The following is a 22,984-nucleotide window of genomic DNA, read 5'->3' as shown; positions in this document are numbered from 1 at the left end:
TCGAAGCTTTGGAATATCGAACTTTTATTTTTTTTGTTCAGGTTAACGAACTCTTGGAATAGGCCTAACGACCCCTCGGATTTACAAACTGTGTGTACTAGATTGAATGAATACCGGACAATAGGAACCCTATACCTAGTGCATGATGAACATACTTTCCTTTACAATATTGATGGCCATATGCAATCAGTCTTATTGTACGTCTCAGGCAGCTGCCTTCTCAATCCAACTAAGTCTGTAGCAGCCGATAAATAGAACACCACATCATCAATGCAATAGTGAAACTTTGCAACAGTTTTTTTTTCCCATAAACATACATTTTTTAGAATGTAATTGAATGCGTAATATGTCCCTACATGCAACCTCAAAGGGGTTTATGTATATGTCTTTCTTCTCGCGTGGTACGTACAACGTAACTTGCATGCCGCCAAGTGTAATTTTCAATATAATTACATGTATCGTGTAATTACAATCTTAGCATTTTCTCAATGTCATTGAATTGTTATGTTTCCGACATTCTAAAATGTGATATCATTTATACTCTTTGTTCATACTGTCATCGGGCTAGTATGCTTCTAAAGTTAAATTTTTTGACAAATAATGCTGAAAAAGTGCATATAATCCAAACAAAAATCCTTCAGTGAAAAGTTGAAAGATCCTGCCATTATATTTCTTTGCCCTTGATGAATGTGTTCGAAAATGTATCAACCTTGATCATACTGATGGCTTAGATGTTACTATAAATCTAATCAACCCCGGCAATAAATTGCCCGGTATATATGATGCAGTGTATCATTCCTCTCATTTTTTTTCAATACTATTATACTCTGCAGTGATGATGTTTACACAATTCTGATACTCGAACCCGTGATTTGTAAAGTACATCTGGTGCGCTATACACCACTATAGGGTATATCATAAAAACAGGAAACTTCTAGCATTTGGTAGAATAAATTTCCAGGACTGAAAATCACTTTGATCCTACTCTTCCACTCAATGTCATCTATACCATTGCCAAAATATCAATGTAAGTTGGTTTTGCTACGAGGACGTCAGATATTACTGCATACCGTAACATATCCATGTTTTACAGTGAAATGCTCCGAGTTAATTTGTTCCCTACTTTTCCTACTCAGCCTGTATTCTATGCAGTGATATCTACCACTTAATACTGAATCACTTGGATCCTTTAGAATTGTGCCATTTCTTAGAGGTAAATCATGAAGCATTTTGTTTGACAAATTTGTCGGACAAATTTGCATTCAGCCAACCAGGTGCAAGGATTTTAGTAGTTTATGACAGTTTGTCGGGAAAAATATCCGACAAAATGTTTCATGAAATCAGGTTTTATGCCCCCCCCCCTCCCCGATTCCTTAGTCGTAAGTGTTCTTTATTTCGTAGGATGAGCGAGGGAGGTCGTCAATAAGTCATGATATGAGCTAAAGGAATGTATGGTTTGATACAGATTTGTTGTTTGTTATCTAATTTTGAAACAATGTTGTTCCTAGGCATATTTCTGCGTCCATTCTTACGTCCAACTTTGAATTCAATTTGTTCCTTGCTAAATTCATTTGTCATTTGTGTTTTTGAGAAATGTGTAAATCTCGCATTTGATCTCGCACTTACTATGCACATGCCAAGTGTACACGTCTGCTGTTAAGAAGAGCCATTATACTATTATGTTCGCAATTCCTTGGTGAAAGTAACAAAGTATAATCCTTGGTATTTGAACCTAAATGAGTACGCTTAAGTGTATTCTCATTACGATACCTATCTATACGAAAATTGTTTCATGCGTTCTCCTCCCGATAATGACAGAGCTTCACATTCTATTTGTGTTTACAGTACTTCATATTTTCCGAAATCTATCAATCGGTGCTAGAGCATTACTTCTTCCTTTTTGCATAAACATTATTGTTATTCCAACGTCTGCAACAACTGCTCGTAATATTCTTAATCTCTAGCGTGTGCATGTTTTAAAGAGAAACATAAATACGTATAGCCTCCCAATATTTGAAACAGCATTGATGCGAAACAGCATTGATCCGAAACAGCATTGATAATTTAGAGGTAGATCAACGAGCTTTCTGGAAGTACTAGGTGTTTCAAAAAACTTTTCCCACTTTTGATTCTTAATAATTCAAAAACTATATATTAGATAACACTGTCATTGATATGAGTGATAGCTGAATAGTGTATAATTTTGTTGAAGGTGGTTTAAATATGAAAGCATCAAAATCAGTTTCATGAAATCCATGATTGATTTCACAGTTAGGTTCCAGATTTTGCTCTATTTTCAACCCTCTGTACAAAACTTTCACTTTGCACAGGGGTCAATGGGTGTGTATGGGAGTGTGTGGTTAACACCCTGACAATGGTCCTGAACAATGGCCAGGGTTTGAATGCTTCATTATTTATTCATGAGAAATTCCACTATCACAACTAGTCTTTATTCAGCCTCTGGCAGTATTTGTGTATTAAAAGTCAAACGCCTGCCGATACTGTCGTTGAGTCGCGACAGTGCTCTCCCTACTTCTGAAAAAGGAAATAACAATGAATACCTTCTATTCTGTCGTAAACATGGTGACAGGAAGCAAAGAAAATCAATTAGAGTATACACTTGTGTATATGGAACCTTAAATAAATCTACTATGAAACAAATTGCCCCAATGAAGAATGCTGCTGAACTCTTTACCAAAAATGGTCTCTTTTTATCGAAAAAGCGGCAAATTTGTCAGACTATTAGTAGACAGTTGTATTAAAATGAAGAACTTTAGATCATTTATGCTTATTTATATCCCAAATTTAGTGATATGTGAAGCAAAATTTGAAAGTGATTGCCAGCTGGAAAGAAATGTGGTGTTTGCAAGCACTTGAAAACATGTGCTTACTTTTTCCATGCGCATGCATTTTACTCTTTACCATGCATGAATTCAGACTAGCAGTGCCCAGGGCAATCCACATGAATTATTGATTCAGCATTCATGTGCCTGGGAGCGGCGAGACTGACGCCTAGTCAACGGGTGGTTCAGGCATGTTCATTGTTCAGGGCCATTGTCAGCACACACTCACATACACATCATTGGTTTCTGTGCAAAGTTCAATTTTTTGTACAGACGGTTAAAATTTGACCAAAATCTGAAACCTTACTTCAAAGTCAATCTCAAATTTAATGAAACTGATTTATGCTTTCACATTCAAATTACCTTCAACAAAGTTGAACAATATTCAGCTATTACTCATATCAATGACAGTTTTATCGGATGAATAGTTTTTAAACTATTAATGATCAAAAGTGGGAAATGTTTTTTGAAACACCTCGTATATCAGAAGCAAGAGAGTGGATAATTCATCCATTGCTACTCTGAAAAAGGATTCCAAGCTTCTAATTTTAGATTCTGATAAGGCTGCTGTACTTGCTGATCATTTCAACTCACTTTCCTCTTTTTACCAATGAAAGAGATGATTGCATCCCATTCATGCCAAATGGATACCCCACTATGGAAGACATCATGATTAGAAAAGAAGGTGTTCTCAAGCTCCTTAAGAACCTCGACACTAGCAAAGCTGCTGGTCCTGATGAGATAACTGCCCGGATGTTGAAGGAATCCGCTGAAGAACTAGCTCCGATTCTAACATCATTGTTTCAACAGTCTCTAGACACAGGGGTTCTCCCAGATGACTGACTTTTGGCTAATGTAACGGCGCTTTTTAAGAAGGGTCCAGAGAAAATCCAGAGAATTATCGCCCTGTTTCCCTAACTGCAAGTATGTGTAAACTTTTGGAACATATTCTTCATTCTCAGATTAGTAAACATCTTGATAAGCATAAAATATTGACATCACTGCAACACGGATTCGGAAAGGGACATTCATGCATTACCCAGCTAATCCAAGTCGTCAATGACTGGATGGAAGGAATAGATAACTCTCAACAAATTGACGCTGCAATTTTGGACTTCACCAAAGCTTTTGACTATGTATCTCATGAGCGACTCAAATCAAAACTACACCACTACCGTGTTAGAAATAAAGCCCTTGACTGGATTAGTATGTTTTTGACTAGACGACAACGTGTCATCACCAATGGAGAAACCTCTTAATGGCATCCAGTAATATCGAGAGTTCCACAAGGGACAGTGTTGGGTCGCTTGTTTTTCCTAGTCTACATAAACGATATTGTTGAGTGCAGTATACGGCTATTTGCGGATGTCTGCATTTTATACACCAATGTTTCAAATGTCCAGGATTGTAACAAGCTCCAAAGAGATCTGGACACCGTTTGTCAATGGGCTCCCAAGTGGCAGATGACTTTTAACCCTAAGAAATGTCACATGTCAGTGGGGTTGATGAAACATAAACTCCTCCACAAGTACACCATGCTCGGAGAAACCGTGGCCCAAGTTCATGAACATACTTACCTTGGAGTAACAATTTCTGATGATCTCTCGTGGAAGTCACATTATCGACGTAGCGTCAATAAAGCAAATAAAGTTCTTGGCATTCTTCAAAGGAATGTTCACTAGTGCAGTCCCAGTACCAAAGGCAAAGCCTATAAAGCTCTTGTTCGACCGCATCTTGAATATGCATCTGCTGTCACAGATCCATACCAGGTCAAGTACATTCAGATGTTGGACAAAGTTCAAAGAAGGGCCGCTCGCTTTGTGGTCAATGACTACAGGCGGAAGTCCAGTGTTACCGCAATGCTGAAACATATGGAGTGGGAAAGTCTAGCTGAAATACGACTCTATGCCAGATTGAGCCAGTTCTACCTAATTCACAAGGGAGAATCCCTGGTTACATTTACCAAGCTCCAACTCAGAAATTCTAACCGCCCACACCGGATGCCTACAATATAAATTGAGTCCAGAACTGACAGGCATTTGCACTCTTTTCTGCCCAGAACCATACAGGACTGGAATGATCTTCCCTTTGCTATTACATCAATGCCATCCTTAGATAAATTCAAAGCCGCTAAATTCAAAGCCGCTTTGAATAAGTTGTAAGTCGCATCTGCACCCGACCACAGCGTCATGGAACATTCGTTCTGTTGCTGTGTATCCGTGATGATGATGATTTTCTATTCAATTTACTGATAGCCTGTTTTCTCGAGTACAGCTGTGTATATGCCCTCAACTGTCAACAAAAGCAGTTTTCAAAACTGAATGATTTGCTTCGAGTATTTGCCATGCCTGATATGAATGATACACTGTCCTAGATGTTCAACCCCTAAAGCTAGTTCAGTAATCATCTCAAATACTGAGAATGGAGACAACTCTCTCAAATTTCAGAAACCAATGAATTAAAACTTGAGTTTAACTCTAATGACACCGCTGGCAATGCCTGGTAACATTTTTAGGCAATAATTAGGCACTATAGTTTTTTTTTTTAAAAATCTTTCTTTTTGTTATATCATTGTGACCCATATCTACTTTCAAGCTCTCTTCTCAATATGAGTTTAAACCCAAATTCGATTCATTTCTTACATGAATAGACTTATCAAGATTTTCACATTGTGTTACTGGCCTCACTGAAACATGGTTACCGTTAACAGCTGAGACGTAACCTTCCTGTTTTGTTCATGTCGACCCTTTTCAACCGATTACTAAAAAAGAAAAGTCTTTTGGAGGAAATGAGGTGGGACCAGTTTGTATATCACTGAAAAACCTTTGTTTATTACATGAGTTTAGAATTGACAGGAACTCTTGAAAGTATTTCATGTCGGTAAAAAGACCAAACCAAGGATATATAATCGTCAGGGAAATTTACAGATCACAAAATTCTACTTTGGCTGAGATTTTCATTTTTTTCGAGTTACTCTACGGTATTTTATCGAACAAGGATCCCATGAACACAGCATGTTTTAACATTGCCAATTTGGATTTAAATCTTCTGAATCGTGATAACCATTTCTGGCAAAAGTTTCTTGACCAAATTGCGCTTATTGCGCTTATCAGAAAACCGACGAGAATTACTGGCATCTCATCTACCTCATTTGATGATATATTTTTAACACTATGTATTTTTATATTTCACCTGGTATTGAAATGTGTTTCCTCTGTATGCAAACATCCTCTTTATTCAATCTGTGACGAATAATCTATTCAGCAATTCCTGTTTTCGTGTCTAGTCAGAATCAACATAAAAAGCTTCCCGGAAGGGCGGAAATCTTGTGATTGATCGATCGTCTACATTCAAAGATGTACACTCATCTTTTGAATGTTTTGACACGACATCGTAATGTCTCTTATTGATAGTGGCCGTTCAGATTGTAAAAAAGCACTCCGACAACCATAGGCTACAAAATTACTCCTAAAGTTTATTTATAAGAAAAACAGACTCATTTAAAAATACCGGAAAATACTTTCCGGTCTAAATAGTCCAGATATATTTAGTATTCACCGTATACCATGTCAACAGCCTTATACACATCTAGCTAAACAAATGTGAATTGCAATTGTTGAATTTAAATTTGATATTAACAATACGTGGAAGGTGGTTAATGAAGCGTTGAAATGAAATGTCAATATCAACACTCCTAATTACATACATGATGGTGTTGTTTGAATTGATGAACCCAAATATTATGGCTGAAGCTTGCACTGACATTATTGTAAACAATGGGCCAAATCTTGCCAAATAAATCCCTGAAGCCCTGAAGATTTCACACGTTTAAAAGGCGATAAGGACACGGATTCCTTTTTGTTTGATTGCTGTTTTGTTTTGTTTTCCAGTTTTGTGTTTTACCAATTGTTGAAGATGAGAGGATTCTTGATAGATTAAATAAAGCAAGAGTTCAGATTATAATGGAATCACGGATTTCCTCGTTGATTAAAAAACACTACTTTTATACGAAATAAACTTCTACGTATTGTTGTCCACACATGACGTCATGAACTGCAGTCTTCTATGATACCCAGCGATCTATGACGGCATCGTAGGTTTAAATGTTCAATACTTTTGAATTGATGGTCCCATTTTCCTCAAACTTCACCTATGTGTTCCACAAATATTGCTGCTTTCTTATAACTGTTGATTCACATTTACATATTTATTTTGGTTTTCTTCAAATTAGATATTGCGTTTATTTATTTCCCAGCGTAGGCCGGGCGTCATGAGTCGTTCCTAAAATTTGTACATGTTCATCTTTTTCTTAAAACCCACAAACAGATTTTCAACAAATTGTGGGGGGGGGGGGGGTAGCGTCCCTATAGGGTAATGGGATTTCCATTTATTCAAATAGGCACTACGTCGAGACGTAGCGGTGAGGGGGGGGGGGGGGAGCCCCTAAACTAAAAGAAATCTTCAAAAATCTCCCTTCTCTAAAACAAGAATTAAAAGAGCTAAGTTAGTACTATGACAGATAAAATGGTGACTGTAGTTTCAAGTTTGTTCATGGCAGATTCGGGGTGCCAACCCCATAAGGAATTGGGGTCCAAAGTTTTTTCAAATCTAACACTTTTGTCCTTATTCTTGAAGCCTCATGGTCATTTTTTCTTGCAAAGCTTAGCAGGTAGTGTAGCTACAGGACTAAACTCAAAATTTGTACAAATGGGCACCCTTCCCCACATTTGGGCCCCTTGGAGTACAATGCTGAAAGAGATCTTTACAAGAAAATCTTTACACATTTTCTTTTCTAGAATCAGAAGAAACAGATTGGTGACTACAGTGTTCAATGTGGTTCACGGCAGTACAGGGTGGGGGGAGGGGGGAGGGCAACCGATGTAGCTAAATTTTCGTATTTCCATCTTCCTCTCGTGACCGCCATTGACGCATTGCTCCTCCTTCCGATTTTTGTTTTGTTTTGTATTTGTTTTGTTTTGGTTTGGGTTTTGTTTTTGTTTTTGTTTTTGTTTTTGTTTTTGTTTTTGTTTTTTTTTTTTTGGGGGGGGGGGGTTCCGTCAATTTAATTAAGGATTTTGTTTTTCTTTTTTAACGAATCTTCCCTAAAATCATAATGTCATTAGTGAAGTTGTGTGCTATGAGTATTAACACTGGTAACTGTAGTTTCAAGTTTGTTCACGGCAGATCTTGAGAAGGACCTTGTGGGTTGGGGAATGTTGGTTGGAGACCGAAGTTTCTGCTCAATTTTGGTACAAACTTGACAGGCATTATTGCAATTGGGATATGATTTTATGCGAATGGATGCCATCCTCCCCGGGGCAAGCTCCAGTCCCCAATTTTGCTTTGTTCTCTAATAGGTGACATTCGGCAAGAATTGGAAAATTACACCCAAGGTGAATTGCGATACTCAAAATTGCATGCATCAAAAAATCATGAACACTAAATATAAAAACGGTAAAGGCATCTTTTTGGTAATCAATTATCTTTGTATATACGCAAGACCCGTTTAACAAACATTACTGATTCTCACTCTCGAATCAATAGTGGAGTGCCGTTTGTCCGTCCGTCTGTTTGTTTGTTTGTTTGTTTGTTTGTTTGTATAGGTCTGTATGTGTTGTGCACTTTTATATTATTTCTAGCAACTTGCTTCCTTGATGTTATTTAGTCTTTTTGTCCACGAGGAGACTGCAAAATACAAGCTTAGCTTTTCAGCATGTCTCCTCCATTTCCTGCAACCTTAATTTTAATTCAAATTTCATTTGCTTTTGTGATGCGTAGTATTGTTAACTTCACGTATTTTTCTTTATTACTACGTTGTATTGATCTTGTGTTATTTTGTGTATGAAAATGTTTTGCATTGTTGGAAATGAAATAAACGAAATGAAATGAAATCTTTCACAGCATAAACGTTTTCATTGACAATGTATCTATTGATAAAAGTACAGTTTTAATGGCTATCTTTTTCTTAATAACCCTTTATTCAAGCAACACAAATTCTGAAAGCAGGGTTCCTACATGATCTTCATGAATATCTACCAGACTGTTACCTCTATGTTTAAGTACATAAAGTTCTTTACTATTGTCTGTTGTATCTGTGTGTGTATTTTTCTCTTTCAGGTATTGCTGAATGAGCATCTTTTTGAAAGGGTACTTTTTTCTCTTCCCGCCTTCATTACTCACGACTGCATACTGATATACTTTTTTTCCTAGTATTCTTTTAGTCTCCTCTGCGCATAATGAATAATATTAATAATGATCATACAATCTTGGCTCTCATCGAATTTGAAACAAATACAATCATTGATTGATAGATAGATTGATTGATTGATTGATTGATTGATTGATTGATTTGAATCATTTCCCTCATATCGAATGCGAAATGAATACAATCATTGATTGATTGATTGATTGATAGATTGATTGATCGAGTGAGTGAGAGATTGATTGATTGACTGATCGATTGATTGATTTGAATCATTCCCCTCTTAAAGAAAATTCGTAACACTCTAACAGATTTTTTTTCCTTTCGAGTTCGATAATAAATAATCCAAATTGATGAATATTCATGTGGTATGATAACTGGGGGTTAGTAATAAAGATCAGAACTTTGACGCCTCATATCGTCGGCGACCATCCGAACCGTCGTATCTGTCAGCGGCGTGCGAGAACACGTTTTCGAGAAAAACGCGTTTGAAGTTTGGTGGTCCTTTGAAGTCTAGTGTAAAGAAATTTCTTGCTTTTATTCCCGATCTTTTTATATGAAAAGAAATGCAAATTCCAGACGACTCGTATAATATATGTATTTGAAATCATGTATGAATAAAAGTAATGCTACGTTCACAAAAAGAAAGGCCTCCGCACAGGAAGAGTCGAAAAACAGGTATACGACGGTTCGGAGATCGCACTCTCAGTACGCGCGGTCATCCGAACTGACGTATCGGGGTGATACGTCAGTTTGCTGAACGCGCGTACCGAAAGTGCGATCTCCGAACCGACGTATCCTATTCTTATAACACGCGCGTCTATGCGATATGCATGGTTACGTGGTATTTATCTGTAAAACGAGTGATTTCGTGCATATTTTTGTGTGAATGCAACTATTCTGTGTCATAATGTCATAAGATGTAGTACAGATAATATGTCCAAGGTCTAGTTTTGGCATGCATGATGAAACACTGGTAGGGGAGGGGGAGATTCCTCTGCAGATTTTCTGTTTGTTTGTTTTGTTTTGTTTTGTTTTTTTGACATGAATTACGCTTCAGGCATCAGACGAGAGTTCCTTTGATGTAAAAAACAAACAAACAAACAAACAGACAAACAAACAATCAAAAAACCCACTCCATGTTTAGGACACAGTCATTATCTTTGATCAGTTTGTATCTAATTTGTATCACGCAAAAAGTGGTTATACATGTATTGTGAAAGAGGTGGGGCCTATGAAATTATTGCTTTTTCATTGCAGCCTGCCTCTTCTTTTTCCTCTCATTTCATCTTCTCACTGCTCTCCTCCACCTCTTCTCTTTCCCTTGCAACGCTTTAACCCTCTCTCCCACTCTCCAATACTGTAAACAAAAACCAAAATCACACATCCAAGCCTTGCTATTCTTTGTGATAATCCATGCCGCAATCATGACTGCAATGACCTAACTTTCATTCTTTCTAAGCTGCCATGATGAATACTGTACATTTTAACCCATGAATAAAGATTTTCTTTTATAGCTTACATGCATGGCAGACATAATTCATGATCATTCAGTTGGGTAAAACTCAATTATCAGCTTGCTCATCAGAAATAACATGCAAAACATTTACTTAGCCACACGTCTGTCTCACATTATTGTTTTTTTTATATAATTATACATGTATATACGTTCAGGACTCTGAAACAGATGCAAATTAATTTTCTACGCAGAAACATCCACACACACAAACATGGATTGTACTTGTTCACACAAATAATAAAAGGTGTACTGTCCTACAGACTTAAATGATATTCAAGTAGTACTATGAATATCATTTCACTTCCAATTATATATGCTGACATTTTAGTGTGCATAATATTATGATTTCCTCACGATATGAGATCACAGTACATAGAAGAGAAAAACAAAACAAAACAAAGAAAGTGAGTCTTGAGACAAGGCTGCATTAAAATGCAGCAATATTTATTTCAAAATCAATCCATATCTCACATCCAAAAAGAAAAGAAAAGGAATGAACATGTCCTTAAATACAATGGTAAAATTTCATTAAAAATTTTTGAATTTACAGAATGATCAAGATGTCTGTGGTAAAATAAATATTGATTTAAATTCATTGATAATGAACATGTCCTTTAATACAATGGTTACATTTCCTCGAACATTTTTAAATGTACAAATCAAAATGTCTTTGGTTAAATAGATATTGATCTAAATCAATTGTTAAACCGATTTTAACATGAGAAAATTGTACACAATACAGTTTATATTGAAAAACATTCTGAAACATTCATCAGATGGAAATGGCTTAAAGCAGAAGGCCAACTTCCTCCTAATATTAGTGAATCTCTAATAACTCAGGTCTTAGGGCTAAAAAAAAAAGTACATTGTATGATTTGAGTTGTTATTATGTGCATGTTTGTGATTGTACTTTCATTTCGATATAACGGTAATATCTACGCAACGGTCCTACAGAAATCGAATCACATTTGGAAGGAGGAATAAAGCTGTTACATGTACATCTTTCACACGAAAAAATATGACAATTATTGTTAAAGAAATATCAAAGCTTATTATGATATCATAGAATATTTAATAGCTATAGAATAGACAAATCATAACATGGCGAATTGTAGTGGGGAGATTATTAAAAAAATTATCAAAAATTTGAATACATAGACTAAATTGCTTTTGCATGCACAAACAACTGTAGGCACCATAGGCAAGCAATAATTAGTGAGAAGTTGGTCAGAGCTGACATTTTGCTGGGATGGATCTGATGGTGCTTCATTGTTCAATTCTGGTACAAAGTGTGTATTGGTATCTCTTGAATGCAGTCCATGTCCTTGGTGATGCCAACTGGAAATGAAAATGAAAAGAAAAAGGAAAACAAGATACATATGGTGCATAAATATTACATTTGTTTTATCATATTTATCAAAAGACTGAATTTATCATTTCTTTGAAAGGACAAGATGTCATCCAGCTTACAACTCATGGTGGATCCATGCGAGGACATATGGGGTGTAAGATGCCCTTATTGTTTTTGTTTTTTTGAACAAAATATCAACAGAGAAAACTGGAGGACGTGCGTGTGGTCCCCCCCCCCCCCCCCCGACAAACACTTTACAGAATTCCTGGACCCACCACTGACAACTGCAAAAAAAAATAATGGTACATATTAGCCAGGATGCTACATTCTATGCTTGTGTATAGTTGATGTCATTCTTTTTATTTGTTATTATATGACAGCAATAGCATCGTTTATTCCGGATTACTAATGGTTATTCCAACAAGATTGAGTCAGCAATATCTGGTTGGGTTTCCCAATTAGATTAAGTGCTTTACAAACACTCACCAGTGAGAAGTTGCAGGTCAGAGATGACATTCTGCGGGATGGATCTGACGGTGCTTCATTGTTCAATACTAGCATTGGTATCTCTTGAATGCAGTCCATGTCCTTGGTGATGCCAACTGGAAATGAAGAAACAAAAAGAAAAACAAATACATATGGTGCACAAACATTTTATTTGTTTCCATCATATTTATTGAAAGATTGACTTTATAATTTCTTTTACTAAGATTAACCTTTTAATAGCACAATTTTCAGGTAGCCCTTTGTAAATGTCCACAAACAAGAATTTTTTTTTGCCCAGCAGAGATCGGACAGATTGGTGATCTGCATCAATGCAAAAGCAGTCAAACGGTACATGCATCCTCATTTGAAAATTGCTCATAGATTATCACTCAGCTTGGAAGGTCCAGGTACAAATGGCAGACAAGCTACATTCTCCAGTTGTGTGTTAGCCATTTGCTACAATATGACAAGAAGGATAACATGTCATCCAGATTGCAACCAGTGGTTAATTCATGTGGGGCACATCAGGTGTAAGATGCCCTTTATTTTTGTCTTTTTTTTAACAAAAGAAATAAACAGAAAAACTGGAGGACGTGCGTGTGGTCCCCCCCCCAACTTTCACAGAATTCCTGGACCCACCCCTGACAACACAAACACTGGTACATGGTAGCCAGGATGCTACATTCTTTGCTTGTGTGTAGTTTATGTCATCCTTTTTAATTGCTATTAAAGTGTATAAGACAGCAATAGCATCATTTAATCTTAATTACTGATGGATATTCCAACAAGATTAATGCAGCAATATCTGGTTGGGTTTCCCAACAAGATTAAGGCTTTACAAATACTCACCAGTGAGAAGTTGGTCAGAGCTGACATTGCTTCGTTGTTCAATTCTGGTACTGGTATCTCGTGAATGCAGTCCATGTCCTTGGTGATGCCAACTGGAAATGGAGAAAACAAAAAGAAAAAGAAAATACACATGGTGCATAACTATTACATTTTTTTAAAAATCATATTTATTGAAAGATTGACTTTATCATTTCTTTCAAAGGACAAAATGTCATCCAGATTACAACCCATGGTGGATCCATGCGGGGACACATAGGGTTTAAGATGCCCCCCTTTTTTAAACAATAAAATTAACAGAGAAAAACTGGAGGACATGCGTGTGGTCCCCCCCCCCCCCAAATTTGCAGAATTCCTGGACCCACCCCTGAAAACTGCAAAAAATACTGATACATGGGAGCCAGGATGCTACATTCTATGCTTGTGTATAGTTGATGTCATTCTTTTTATTTGCTATTGTATGGCAACAATAGCGTCATTTAATCCGGATTACTAAGGGATATTCCAACAGGATTGATTCAGCAATATCTGGTTGGGTTTCCCGACAAGGTTAAGGCTGTACTAACACTCACCATTGAGAAGTTGGTCAGAGCTGACATTCTGCTGGGGTGAATCAGACGGTGCTCCTTCATTGTTCAATACTAGCATTGGTATCTCAGGAAGGCAGCTGATGTCTTTTTTTATGCCAACTGTAAATGAGGAAAACAAAATATACATAGCCTATGTTTATTTTATTGTTTCTATCAGGGTTTTTTTAAAGATTGAATTTATCTTTTTTATATTAAGATTAACCTTTTAATACCACAATTTTCAGAAAGCCCTATTTAAATGTCCACAAACAAGAGGGGTTTTTTTGCCCATCAGCAGAGATCGGACAGACTGGTGATCTGCATTAATGCAAAAGTAGTCAAACGGTACATGCATCCTCATTTGAGAATTGCTCATAGATTAATCATCACTCTGCTTGGAAGGTCCAGGTACAATTTGCAGACAAGCTACATTCTCCAGTTGTGTGTTAGCCATTTGCTACAATATGACAAGAAGGATAACATGTCATCCAGATTGCAACCAGTGGTTGATTCATGTGGGGCACATCAGGTGTAAGATACCCTTTATTTTTGTCTTTGTTTTAAACAAAAGAAATGAACAGAAAAACTGGAGGACATGCGTGTGGTCCCCCCCCCCCCAACTTCACAGAATTCCTGGACCCACCCCTGACAACTGCAAAAAACACTGGCACATCGTAGCCAGGATACTACATTCTTTGCTTGTGTGTAGTTTATGTCATCCTTTTTAATTGCTATTAAAGTGTATAAGACAGCAATAGCATCATTTAATCTTAATCACTATTATGGATATTCCAACAAGATTAATGCAGCAATATCTGGTTGGGTTTCCCAACAAGATTAATGCAGCAATATCTGGTTGGGTTTCCCAACAAGATTAAGGCTTTACAAACACTCACCAGTGAGAAGTTGGTCATAGCTGACATTTTGCTGGGATGGATCTCCTGGTGCTTCGTTGTTCAATTCTGGTATTGGTATCTCGTGAATGCAGTCCATGTCCTTGGTGATGCCAACTGGAAATGAAGAAAACAAAAAGAAAAAGAAAATACACATGGTGCATAAATATTGCATTTTTAAAAAATCATATTTATTGAAAGATTGGCTTTATCATTTCTTTGTCATCCAGATTACAACCCATGGTGGATCCACGCAGGGACACATGGGGTTGAAGATGCCCTTTTTTTAAACAAAAAATAAACAGAGAAAAACTGGAGGATGTGCATGTGTTCCCCCCCCCCCCATCCACCAATTTACAGAATTCCTTGACCCACCCCTGACAACTGCAAAAAATACTGGTACATGGTAGCCAGGATGCTACAGTCTTTGCTTGTGTATAGTTGATGTCATTCTTTTTATTTGCTATTATATGACAGCAATAGCATAATTTAATCCGGATTACTAATTGATATTCCAACAAGATTGATTCAACCATATCTGCTTGGGTTTCTGAACAAGATTAAGGCTTTACAAACACTCACCATTGAGAAGTTGGTCAGAGCTGACATTCTGCTGGGATGGATCTAACGGTTCTCCTTCACTGTTCAATACTAGCATTGGTATCTCTAGAATGCAGCTGATGTCCTTTTTGATGCCAACTGTAAATGAGGAAAACAAAATATACATAGTGCATACATTTTACACTGTTACTATCCTATTTTTTTTTTTAAGATTATTTTTTTTTAAAATTAAGATTAACCTTTTAATACCACATTTTCAGATAGCCCTATGTAAATGTCCACAAACAAGAGTTTTAATTTTGCCCATCAGCAGAGATCTGACAGACTGTGGTGATCTGCATTAAATGCAAAAGCAGTCAAGCGGTACATGCATCCTCTTTCCACAGTCAATTGCATGTGCTTATGAAGAATACAAAAACATTGGAAGTGAGGCACAAAAATAGCATTTGCTGATAGGCTTACAAACTCTTTTGTTACGTATAGGGCACCCGAATGGGGTCAGTAAGCCAAAATTCTTTAAACTCAGCCTTGCTGGCTACACACATAGATTTTCAGTTTTGCAGCAAAACAAGGCATTATGAAATTGGAAAAAGTAACTAACACAAAATACAAGCAGATGTGATACAGAAAAAGAAAAGAAACTGAAAGAAGGTCTAATCTGTTCATTAAAGTTTTTTTTTTTTTTTTTTTTGTAGGCGTAACACAAATAAACATGAATTAAGGCTACACAAGTACACGCTCATGTCTTTATTGTGAAAACTTGGTATACCAGGTTGTGCTGTCTATGAGTTGACACCATGAAAACCTTATACACCAGGCACTACTTCATTGCATTCATACAGTATGGAGTAAGCTACTTCTAACATTGCAGCACAGTTATGAAGTTATTAGAGGCATTGAATAAACACACACACACTATATACTGTCCATACCTTTTACTACAAGTATGTATTCGTTTGTGTGCGCACAATCTTACCTAATTTCGCCAGGTGAATGCTGTCATCATCGTCATAATCAGAAGTATCATCTTCGTCACTGCTGTCTGCGGTGCTTGTGTTTCCATCATCACTACTGCTTTCAGAATTCTTTCCCCCATACACAGCAGTAACTGTGCCTGTCCACAGTTTCCTGTGCCATCGCATTGATACACGAACTCCCAAGTCGTGGGAAGCATGCCCTTCCTGAATTTCAGCTGATCAACAGCTACGGTATTCCTTGTACCGTACCATCTTTGTCCCAAAGGACTTCAACATCTGTTGGTTTCCCTGAGGACAAAGAGCTGTAACAAGCAAAAACAAAAACATTCACTACAAGTGTATTAAAAATATATTTTTTAATTTTAGCAGAAATGTTTTACCTCAAGCCTATCTAGTGGTCTATTTTTACATTGATCATAAAAATGCAAAAGCACAATTCAACTCATATTATAAACGGATAGAGGGCGAAGATCCCCTGTGCTTATGGTACTGCAAAACTACTCTCTAGAATGTGTGGGCACCTATAGCCTAGCTAGGCTAGATCTGACAATTGGAACATTGCATTAAGACCTCAATTTATATATTTTAATTGTAGAACATCAACATATTACTATCAGATATCACAGGAGGGGCTTACTCAAGTACTGCCCTCTGGCCTGTTAACACACTAAAGCCTTCATTGCAGTGATTTCAATATAATGGAGACTTGGCACTCACAGCGACATAAAAACGCATGCGATACAAATTCATACTCAGTACCGGTACGGTACAAAGCATTTGCAGTTGGCTAGATCTCTGAACAACACACATGTATTTATGGGCCAGCATAATTTAATCCTACTCCTAGAGTCCTAGGAATCCTAGTATCAGATGAATTTACAGACGTTGGTAATTTATAATCGTTCATTTTACTATAGCCAGTATAGCCTATACTAGGCCCTTCTACTACTAGATCCTTGGCTTACATTGGCAAATTCACATGAGATACATTACACTCAGATTTGGGTGTTTTTCTTTGTGTGTGTTTGCAAGCTTGGGGCTCAATCGGCCATAAAAATATAAGTAAGTAGAACCTACCATCAGAACTCTAGGGTCCTACACTCAATAATGAACCCGCGATTAGCAGCTCTAAATTGTTGGCTGTGACTACGTAACTTAATTGTTAGACTCGTCTAGTAATCTCGTACTTTTTGTGGTAATTCCCAAACAACTCACCCTGAAGTGTTAACAGTTTGGCATTGCCCACACCCACTACGTATGAGGTCCATATATGGACCATAAGCACATAAAGCCAACTCAATGAGGAGATCATTGTGAATGTTGTTTTCTTCTAGATTAGTAAGGGTCTATGATTTTAAACCCTACTAGAGTATCCCTTTGTACCCACATATTTATCTATACACAGGACTACACCTAACAACACGACGAAATATTTGGGGAAACCCACGACAATCTGCGTATTTATCTTGACAAGTGACAATCTTATGGATAGAACTTGCTTGGGTCTGTTCATTTTAATTGAAATCGGGCATTATCGTGAAATTTGTCACCAGTGACAAATTTCCACAGCAGGACAATTTCGCCTTTGACAGCTCGCGTGTTCTGCGAGAGAGTGACTCGCACAATCGTAGTTAATCGCTGGAGGTCGCTGCGATCCACGATTGTGTGTTTCCCCGGTTCTTTTCGCTATTCCGTCACTCGCGCGATCTCATAATATATATATTTCTGTTCAAATGAAGTTTGAAAGAGTTAATGAATATTAAGTCAATATGGAAAATTAAATTGTATAAAGATATGGATTATATAACGTGCCAATATAGTCAATATTATGACTGATTGCCATCAAACACGATTTTATAGCAACACCAAGTACACTAGTACTGCAACTGCGCTCCGTCGATTGACTAGACTCCCTTTTTCCAGAGCTTATCAAGCGCCTAGCTAACCACTGATTATTCGTTAGCTCTTGTTTTCGTCGGGATGCATTTTTACAGGGAGGTGTGCCGGAAAATAAATACCCCGATCCCACCTCCCTGCTTTTCACTTGCACCTGTTCAAAAATTCTTTCTTACACCCACCTGCGTCCACCTAACTAACTGATCATAACAACAACTGCGGAGAACAACACTTGACGATTGTTTGAGGATGACTGTAAATGTTGTAAATGTACAGTGGTGGAAAAAGAAGTTTCTTTCGACGTTTTCTACTAAATAAGTCGTGGATTGTGACGTGATCCGTCTACGCTGAACTGGGTAGCATAATAACAGTGGTGGATTGCACTGCCGAGATGTCAACATTAACCAAGCTGTGGTTTTTCGCTATTTACCGCTGTGTGGCTAGTCCGATATATTGTAATTGATGTAAGCGAACGTGAAACATCGGGCCCATAACAACCAAGACCAGGTAAGCTCAAAGATTATTTATATTCCTTTTGCCGAGGTTTTGCCGATCCCTTTTTTGCTAGTAATATTTTGTTTTATGCAGAAAATAAACCTAAACAGGTATGCAGCCTTGTATACGATCAGACACTACAATTACAAACAAAAGCAAACTGTTGTATTGATTCTAATTGTTATTTCCCATAATAAATTTACATGCGTATGATGCAACGGCTACTAGATGCAACGTCTTTGTGAACAGAATTAAGATATATATATATATATATATATAGACCTATATATATATATATTTTTTTTTTTTTATTCAGTATCCCTGATTTGCCATTTTATTTATATTGAGATGTAAAACCTACCGTATGTTTACGAGAAATTTGATGAAACTTACCGGCATACCGCATTCTCTCTTCAAATGTGCGTCGATCCTTTTCTAAAATTTATGGAGAGTAATCAGGACTTCTCCTTTGAAGGCCGGATATTCACATAATCAATACAGAAGGAGTAGTAGACGAACAGATAAATGCGTAGGTTCCTTGTAAATTTGACACTTGCTACGTAGTTTGCTGTTTCCGTGATCCAAGTGAACGAGTTAAGCCCTATTGGAAATCGCTGTCGGATGACGACCAATTTAGCACAAAGTTGGATTTTGAGTATGGATTGATCTTTTTCTCCGACGTTGTGCTTCCTTTTTTAGCGTGAATTGCCAAGTATCCCTCGGGATGGCGAAGTCTACTAGAACTGGCGCTAGATGTGCGCATTTTTTTGCCTTTACCCTTGCTATTGTTTTCTCCGTTTTTTCCTTTCACTGTCCAGGTGGTAGAGCTTGAGGCAGGCGGAGAGTGGACCCTTTTAGCTACTGGGTCGGATGCTAGCGTAGGGGCAACATTTCGTGTGTGAGCTGTAGGCCTGGAAGTTGATGGGCCAGCTTCATCTGAACTGACTGACGGCAGCGAATGCGAGGTAGATTTAACCGTCACATCAGACTGGACAGAAGTATCGACAGGATTGCCGTCTTCTTCGCGCATCACCTTCTCTCCTTCCGTGACATGCCAACTATCAAAAAGCGGCACCCTCATCTCCAAGTCTGGCTTTCGACGCAGAGAGTAATGTTCACGCACGAGATTGAAGAAGGCGGATATGACGTCGTTGCGATTCACCACAACCCTGTTCCGCCATATAACTTCACACAGATGGCTTTCAAATGTGGTTATTTTGCAACCATTGATGCGCCGAAAGTGGTCTTTTGAAATTTTCCACGAGCCTTCTATTGTGTTTGTATGGACCACTTTTTCCGCGCCGGTAGAAGTATTCCTGTACCGCTGAACGAAAGTATGCTTATGCTCAACTGTGAAGTGATGGTAACCTCGACTGTTAAGGCTGCTATACGCTTGCCACCCATCGGAGTAGATAGTGGAGCCCTTCTCTACATGTCTCTCGATGAGTGGTATGAGGGTGGTTTCATCCCTTCTCTCGACAGGATATAAAATCAAGCGATTGGATGAGCGCTCCACCATTCCAAATATCCATATCTTCAAACCGCGAGGGTCTCCACGATGGTACTTCGTTCGCCTGCCGAACAGACTTTCGTCTATTTCTATTTCTCCCCGTAGCTTCTCCTCCTCCCCGTAGTACAAATCGTGGACAAACTTCCTGCAGTGATCCCTTAGGAAATTCACCCATTCCACTGCCGATTTTTTATAGTCCATGCCGGACTGTATGGCGCATCGATGAAGTGACGATCCCAGAAGCCATTCACGAACAAACACCAGCAATTCCCGAACGTCGAAATGAACTCCTTCAAAAATCGAAAATTTGTGAGAGCTGTAGTTTGTCTCATGCTTCCATGTAGCAGATCCCCTACACCTCCAAATTTTCCCGCCCTTTCTGCTCTTGGCGCTCACCACTTTGCAAGGTTTCCCACACTTTTCGCAGAAGAAATTTGCCGCAATGAGGCCGTTCTGCTCCAACCACTTGTACAAGACAGCATCCTCTTGCGATAACAAAAAATGAAAAGAAAATGGATTCCGAAAATGGCCGAAATGCAGAGTGTCGACGCTCTCCACCTTGGTCTTCCAAGACATGATGAATACCGCGTGTTCTCCAAACGGATGCGCGAGTACGAATGGCAGCAGTCGCTTTCCAGCTACGTGGCTCAGTGGTGGCGTCATTTGCAGACCGCACCCTAATTCAAATCATTGGCATTCATGAATATAAAATAGACATTATAAAAAAGACACGTTTCTTACCTTAGAAGACCGTACCTACTAATATTTGGCGTCATATCCGTATGAACCCTGATTGGATGCGCGAGTACGAATGGCATCAGTCCCTTTCCAGCTACGTGGCGCAGTGGGGCGTCATCTGCAGACCGCACCCTTATTCTAATCATTGACATTCATGAATATGAAATGAAAATTAAAGAAAAAAGAGCCGTTTCTTACCTGAAAAGACCAGAACACCTAGTAATATTTGACGTCACCGTTTAAAAACTCATATCGTCTAGTTGAAACGTTCCATGCGTATAATTTGTACGCTCTTCCATTTTCAAAGAGTCTAAATAAAGCTCTGAAATGACATGTGGCTGCTCGATCCCTGCAGAGTCCAAGCAGGTCTGCCCACTCCATAAATACTTCGGGATTTAGTCCATTCACAAAGACGAAGGCTGCCACCAAGCACCGCTGCCAGTGTGTAATATTTTTTGTCCAGAAGTAACGTCTAATTTTCCGTGGCCATCGGCTCGCATTACCAATGATATCCTGAATGTCACTCCACAGAATGTAGATGTCCCGGTTTCTTGATGTCATTGTAATTTACCCGGTTACTCGACAGACACTTGCCAACAAATGCCCAACGTTTTGAAAGATGGAAAGACGTTCGTATTAGCTCTTCGAAGGGAGTCGCAGAAAGCATTTGAATTGCACTCCAGCGCACCTCTGAATTATATTTATGAATAATTAATTATGCGAAGAACGTCAAGCATGTTGAGAACTTCACCACATGATCCCTTGAATATTTGTTATTAAGGCAAAGTGACTCTATATACGGTGTATATACTTACGGAATTTGTCACCACCACTTTCATACTAAATAAATCGTTGTTAATCTGTTCATTCCATCAATCCCACTTGTCTCCTCTCTTCAGTACATGTACTAGTCTGTACTATCAGATACTAGTAGTTATGCTATCCAACATAGATCACATCACACTCTACGATTTATTTAGTGTATGCTGCTCAAGGAAACTCTCTATATACTGATCGTGGAATTTGTCACCACTACTTTCCTACTAAATAAAGCGTAATTAACCTGTTTCTTCCATCAACCCCACTTTTCCCTTCTCTTCAAGACCACTCTGCCACTTTCAGAATGTTATCCTATCCAACATATACGAATCAGAGTAGAAAACTCTCTATATACTGATCGTGGAATTTGTCACCAGCCCGTGTTAACTGGTCCCCAAATCCCATAGGCGGTGACAAATTCCACGATTAGTATAACTAATCGTGGAATTTGTCACCAGCCCGTGCTCACTGTGTTGCGTTCCTATGGGCGGTGACAGATTCCGCGATAGGCCCTTCAAAACATAAATGAATCAGAGAAGGAAACTCTCTATATACTGATCGTGGAATTTGTCACCACCACTTTCCTACTAAATAAAGCGTAATTAACCTGTTTCTTCCATCAACCCCACTTTTCCCTTCTCTTCAAGACCACTCTGCCACTTTCAGAATGTTATCCTATCCAACATATACGAATCAGAGTAGAAAACTCTCTATATACTGATCGTGGAATTTGTCACCAGCCCGTGTTAACTGGTCCCCAAATCCCATAGGCGGTGACAAATTCCACGATTAGTATAACTAATCGTGGAATTTGTCACCAGCCCGTGCTCACTGTGTTGCGTTCCTATGGGCGGTGACAGATTCCGCGATAGGCCCTTCAAAACATAAATGAATCAGAGAAGGAAACTCTCTATATACTGATCGTGGAATTTGTCACCACCACTTTCCTACTAAATAAAGCGTAATTAACCTGTTTCTTCCATCAACCCCACTTTTCCCTTCTCTTCAAGACCACTCTGCCACTTTCAGAATGTTATCCTATCCAACATATACGAATCAGAGTAGAAAACTCTCTATATACTGATCGTGGAATTTGTCACCAGCCCGTGTTAACTGGTCCCCAAATCCCATAGGCGGTGACAAATTCCACGATTAGTATAACTAATCGTGGAATTTGTCACCAGCCCGTGCTCACTGTGTTGCGTTCCTATGGGCGGTGACAGATTCCGCGATAGGCCCTTCAAAACATAAATGAATCAGAGAAGGAAACTCTCTATAT

At 38.3% G+C, this 22,984-nt stretch overlaps 2 protein-coding genes across 2 annotated transcripts; both read right to left on the bottom strand.

Moving 5' to 3' along the window:
* Positions 1 to 13,808: 13,808 nt before the first annotated feature.
* Positions 13,809 to 15,516, bottom strand: LOC139727296 (uncharacterized). The gene is made up of 3 exons (XM_071638250.1): positions 15,292 to 15,516; positions 14,713 to 14,826; positions 13,809 to 13,936 (listed from the first exon to the last, which is right to left on the bottom strand). The coding sequence occupies exons 1-3, from the start codon at positions 15,434 to 15,436 to the stop codon at positions 13,809 to 13,811; spliced, it is 387 nt and encodes a 128-aa protein (XP_071494351.1). The 5' UTR covers positions 15,437 to 15,516.
* Positions 15,517 to 19,239: 3,723 nt separating this feature from the next.
* Positions 19,240 to 20,811, bottom strand: LOC139727295 (uncharacterized). Its single transcript, XM_071638247.1, has one exon. The coding sequence runs from the start codon at positions 20,809 to 20,811 to the stop codon at positions 19,240 to 19,242; it is 1,572 nt and encodes a 523-aa protein (XP_071494348.1).
* Between the last annotated feature and the right edge of the window lie 2,173 nt (positions 20,812 to 22,984).

This window comes from Diadema antillarum, unplaced genomic scaffold (genome assembly GCF_040938485.1).
Source record: "Diadema antillarum isolate AM-2024a unplaced genomic scaffold, OU_Dant_1.0 seq00000124_RagTag, whole genome shotgun sequence".
Classification (NCBI taxonomy): Eukaryota; Metazoa; Echinodermata; class Echinoidea; order Diadematoida; family Diadematidae; genus Diadema; species Diadema antillarum.
This window is presented reverse-complemented; position numbering and strand designations above follow the sequence as displayed.

Bases quoted from the DNA above. Each gene is read 5' to 3' on its own strand.
- LOC139727295 (XM_071638247.1), bottom strand. From the start codon at position 20,811: ATGACGCCACCACTGAGCCACGTAGCTGGAAAGCGACTGCTGCCATTC.
- LOC139727296 (XM_071638250.1), bottom strand. From the start codon at position 15,436: ATGTATATTTTGTTTTCCTCATTTACAGTTGGCATCAAAAAGGACATC. The intron at 14,827-15,291 runs GTGAGTGTTTGT...CTTCATTTCCAG, and splicing joins CTCTGACCAACTTCTCAATG to TTGGCATCACCAAGGACATG. The intron at 13,937-14,712 runs GTGAGTGTTTGT...CCTCATTTACAG, and splicing joins CTATGACCAACTTCTCACTG to TTGGCATAAAAAAAGACATC.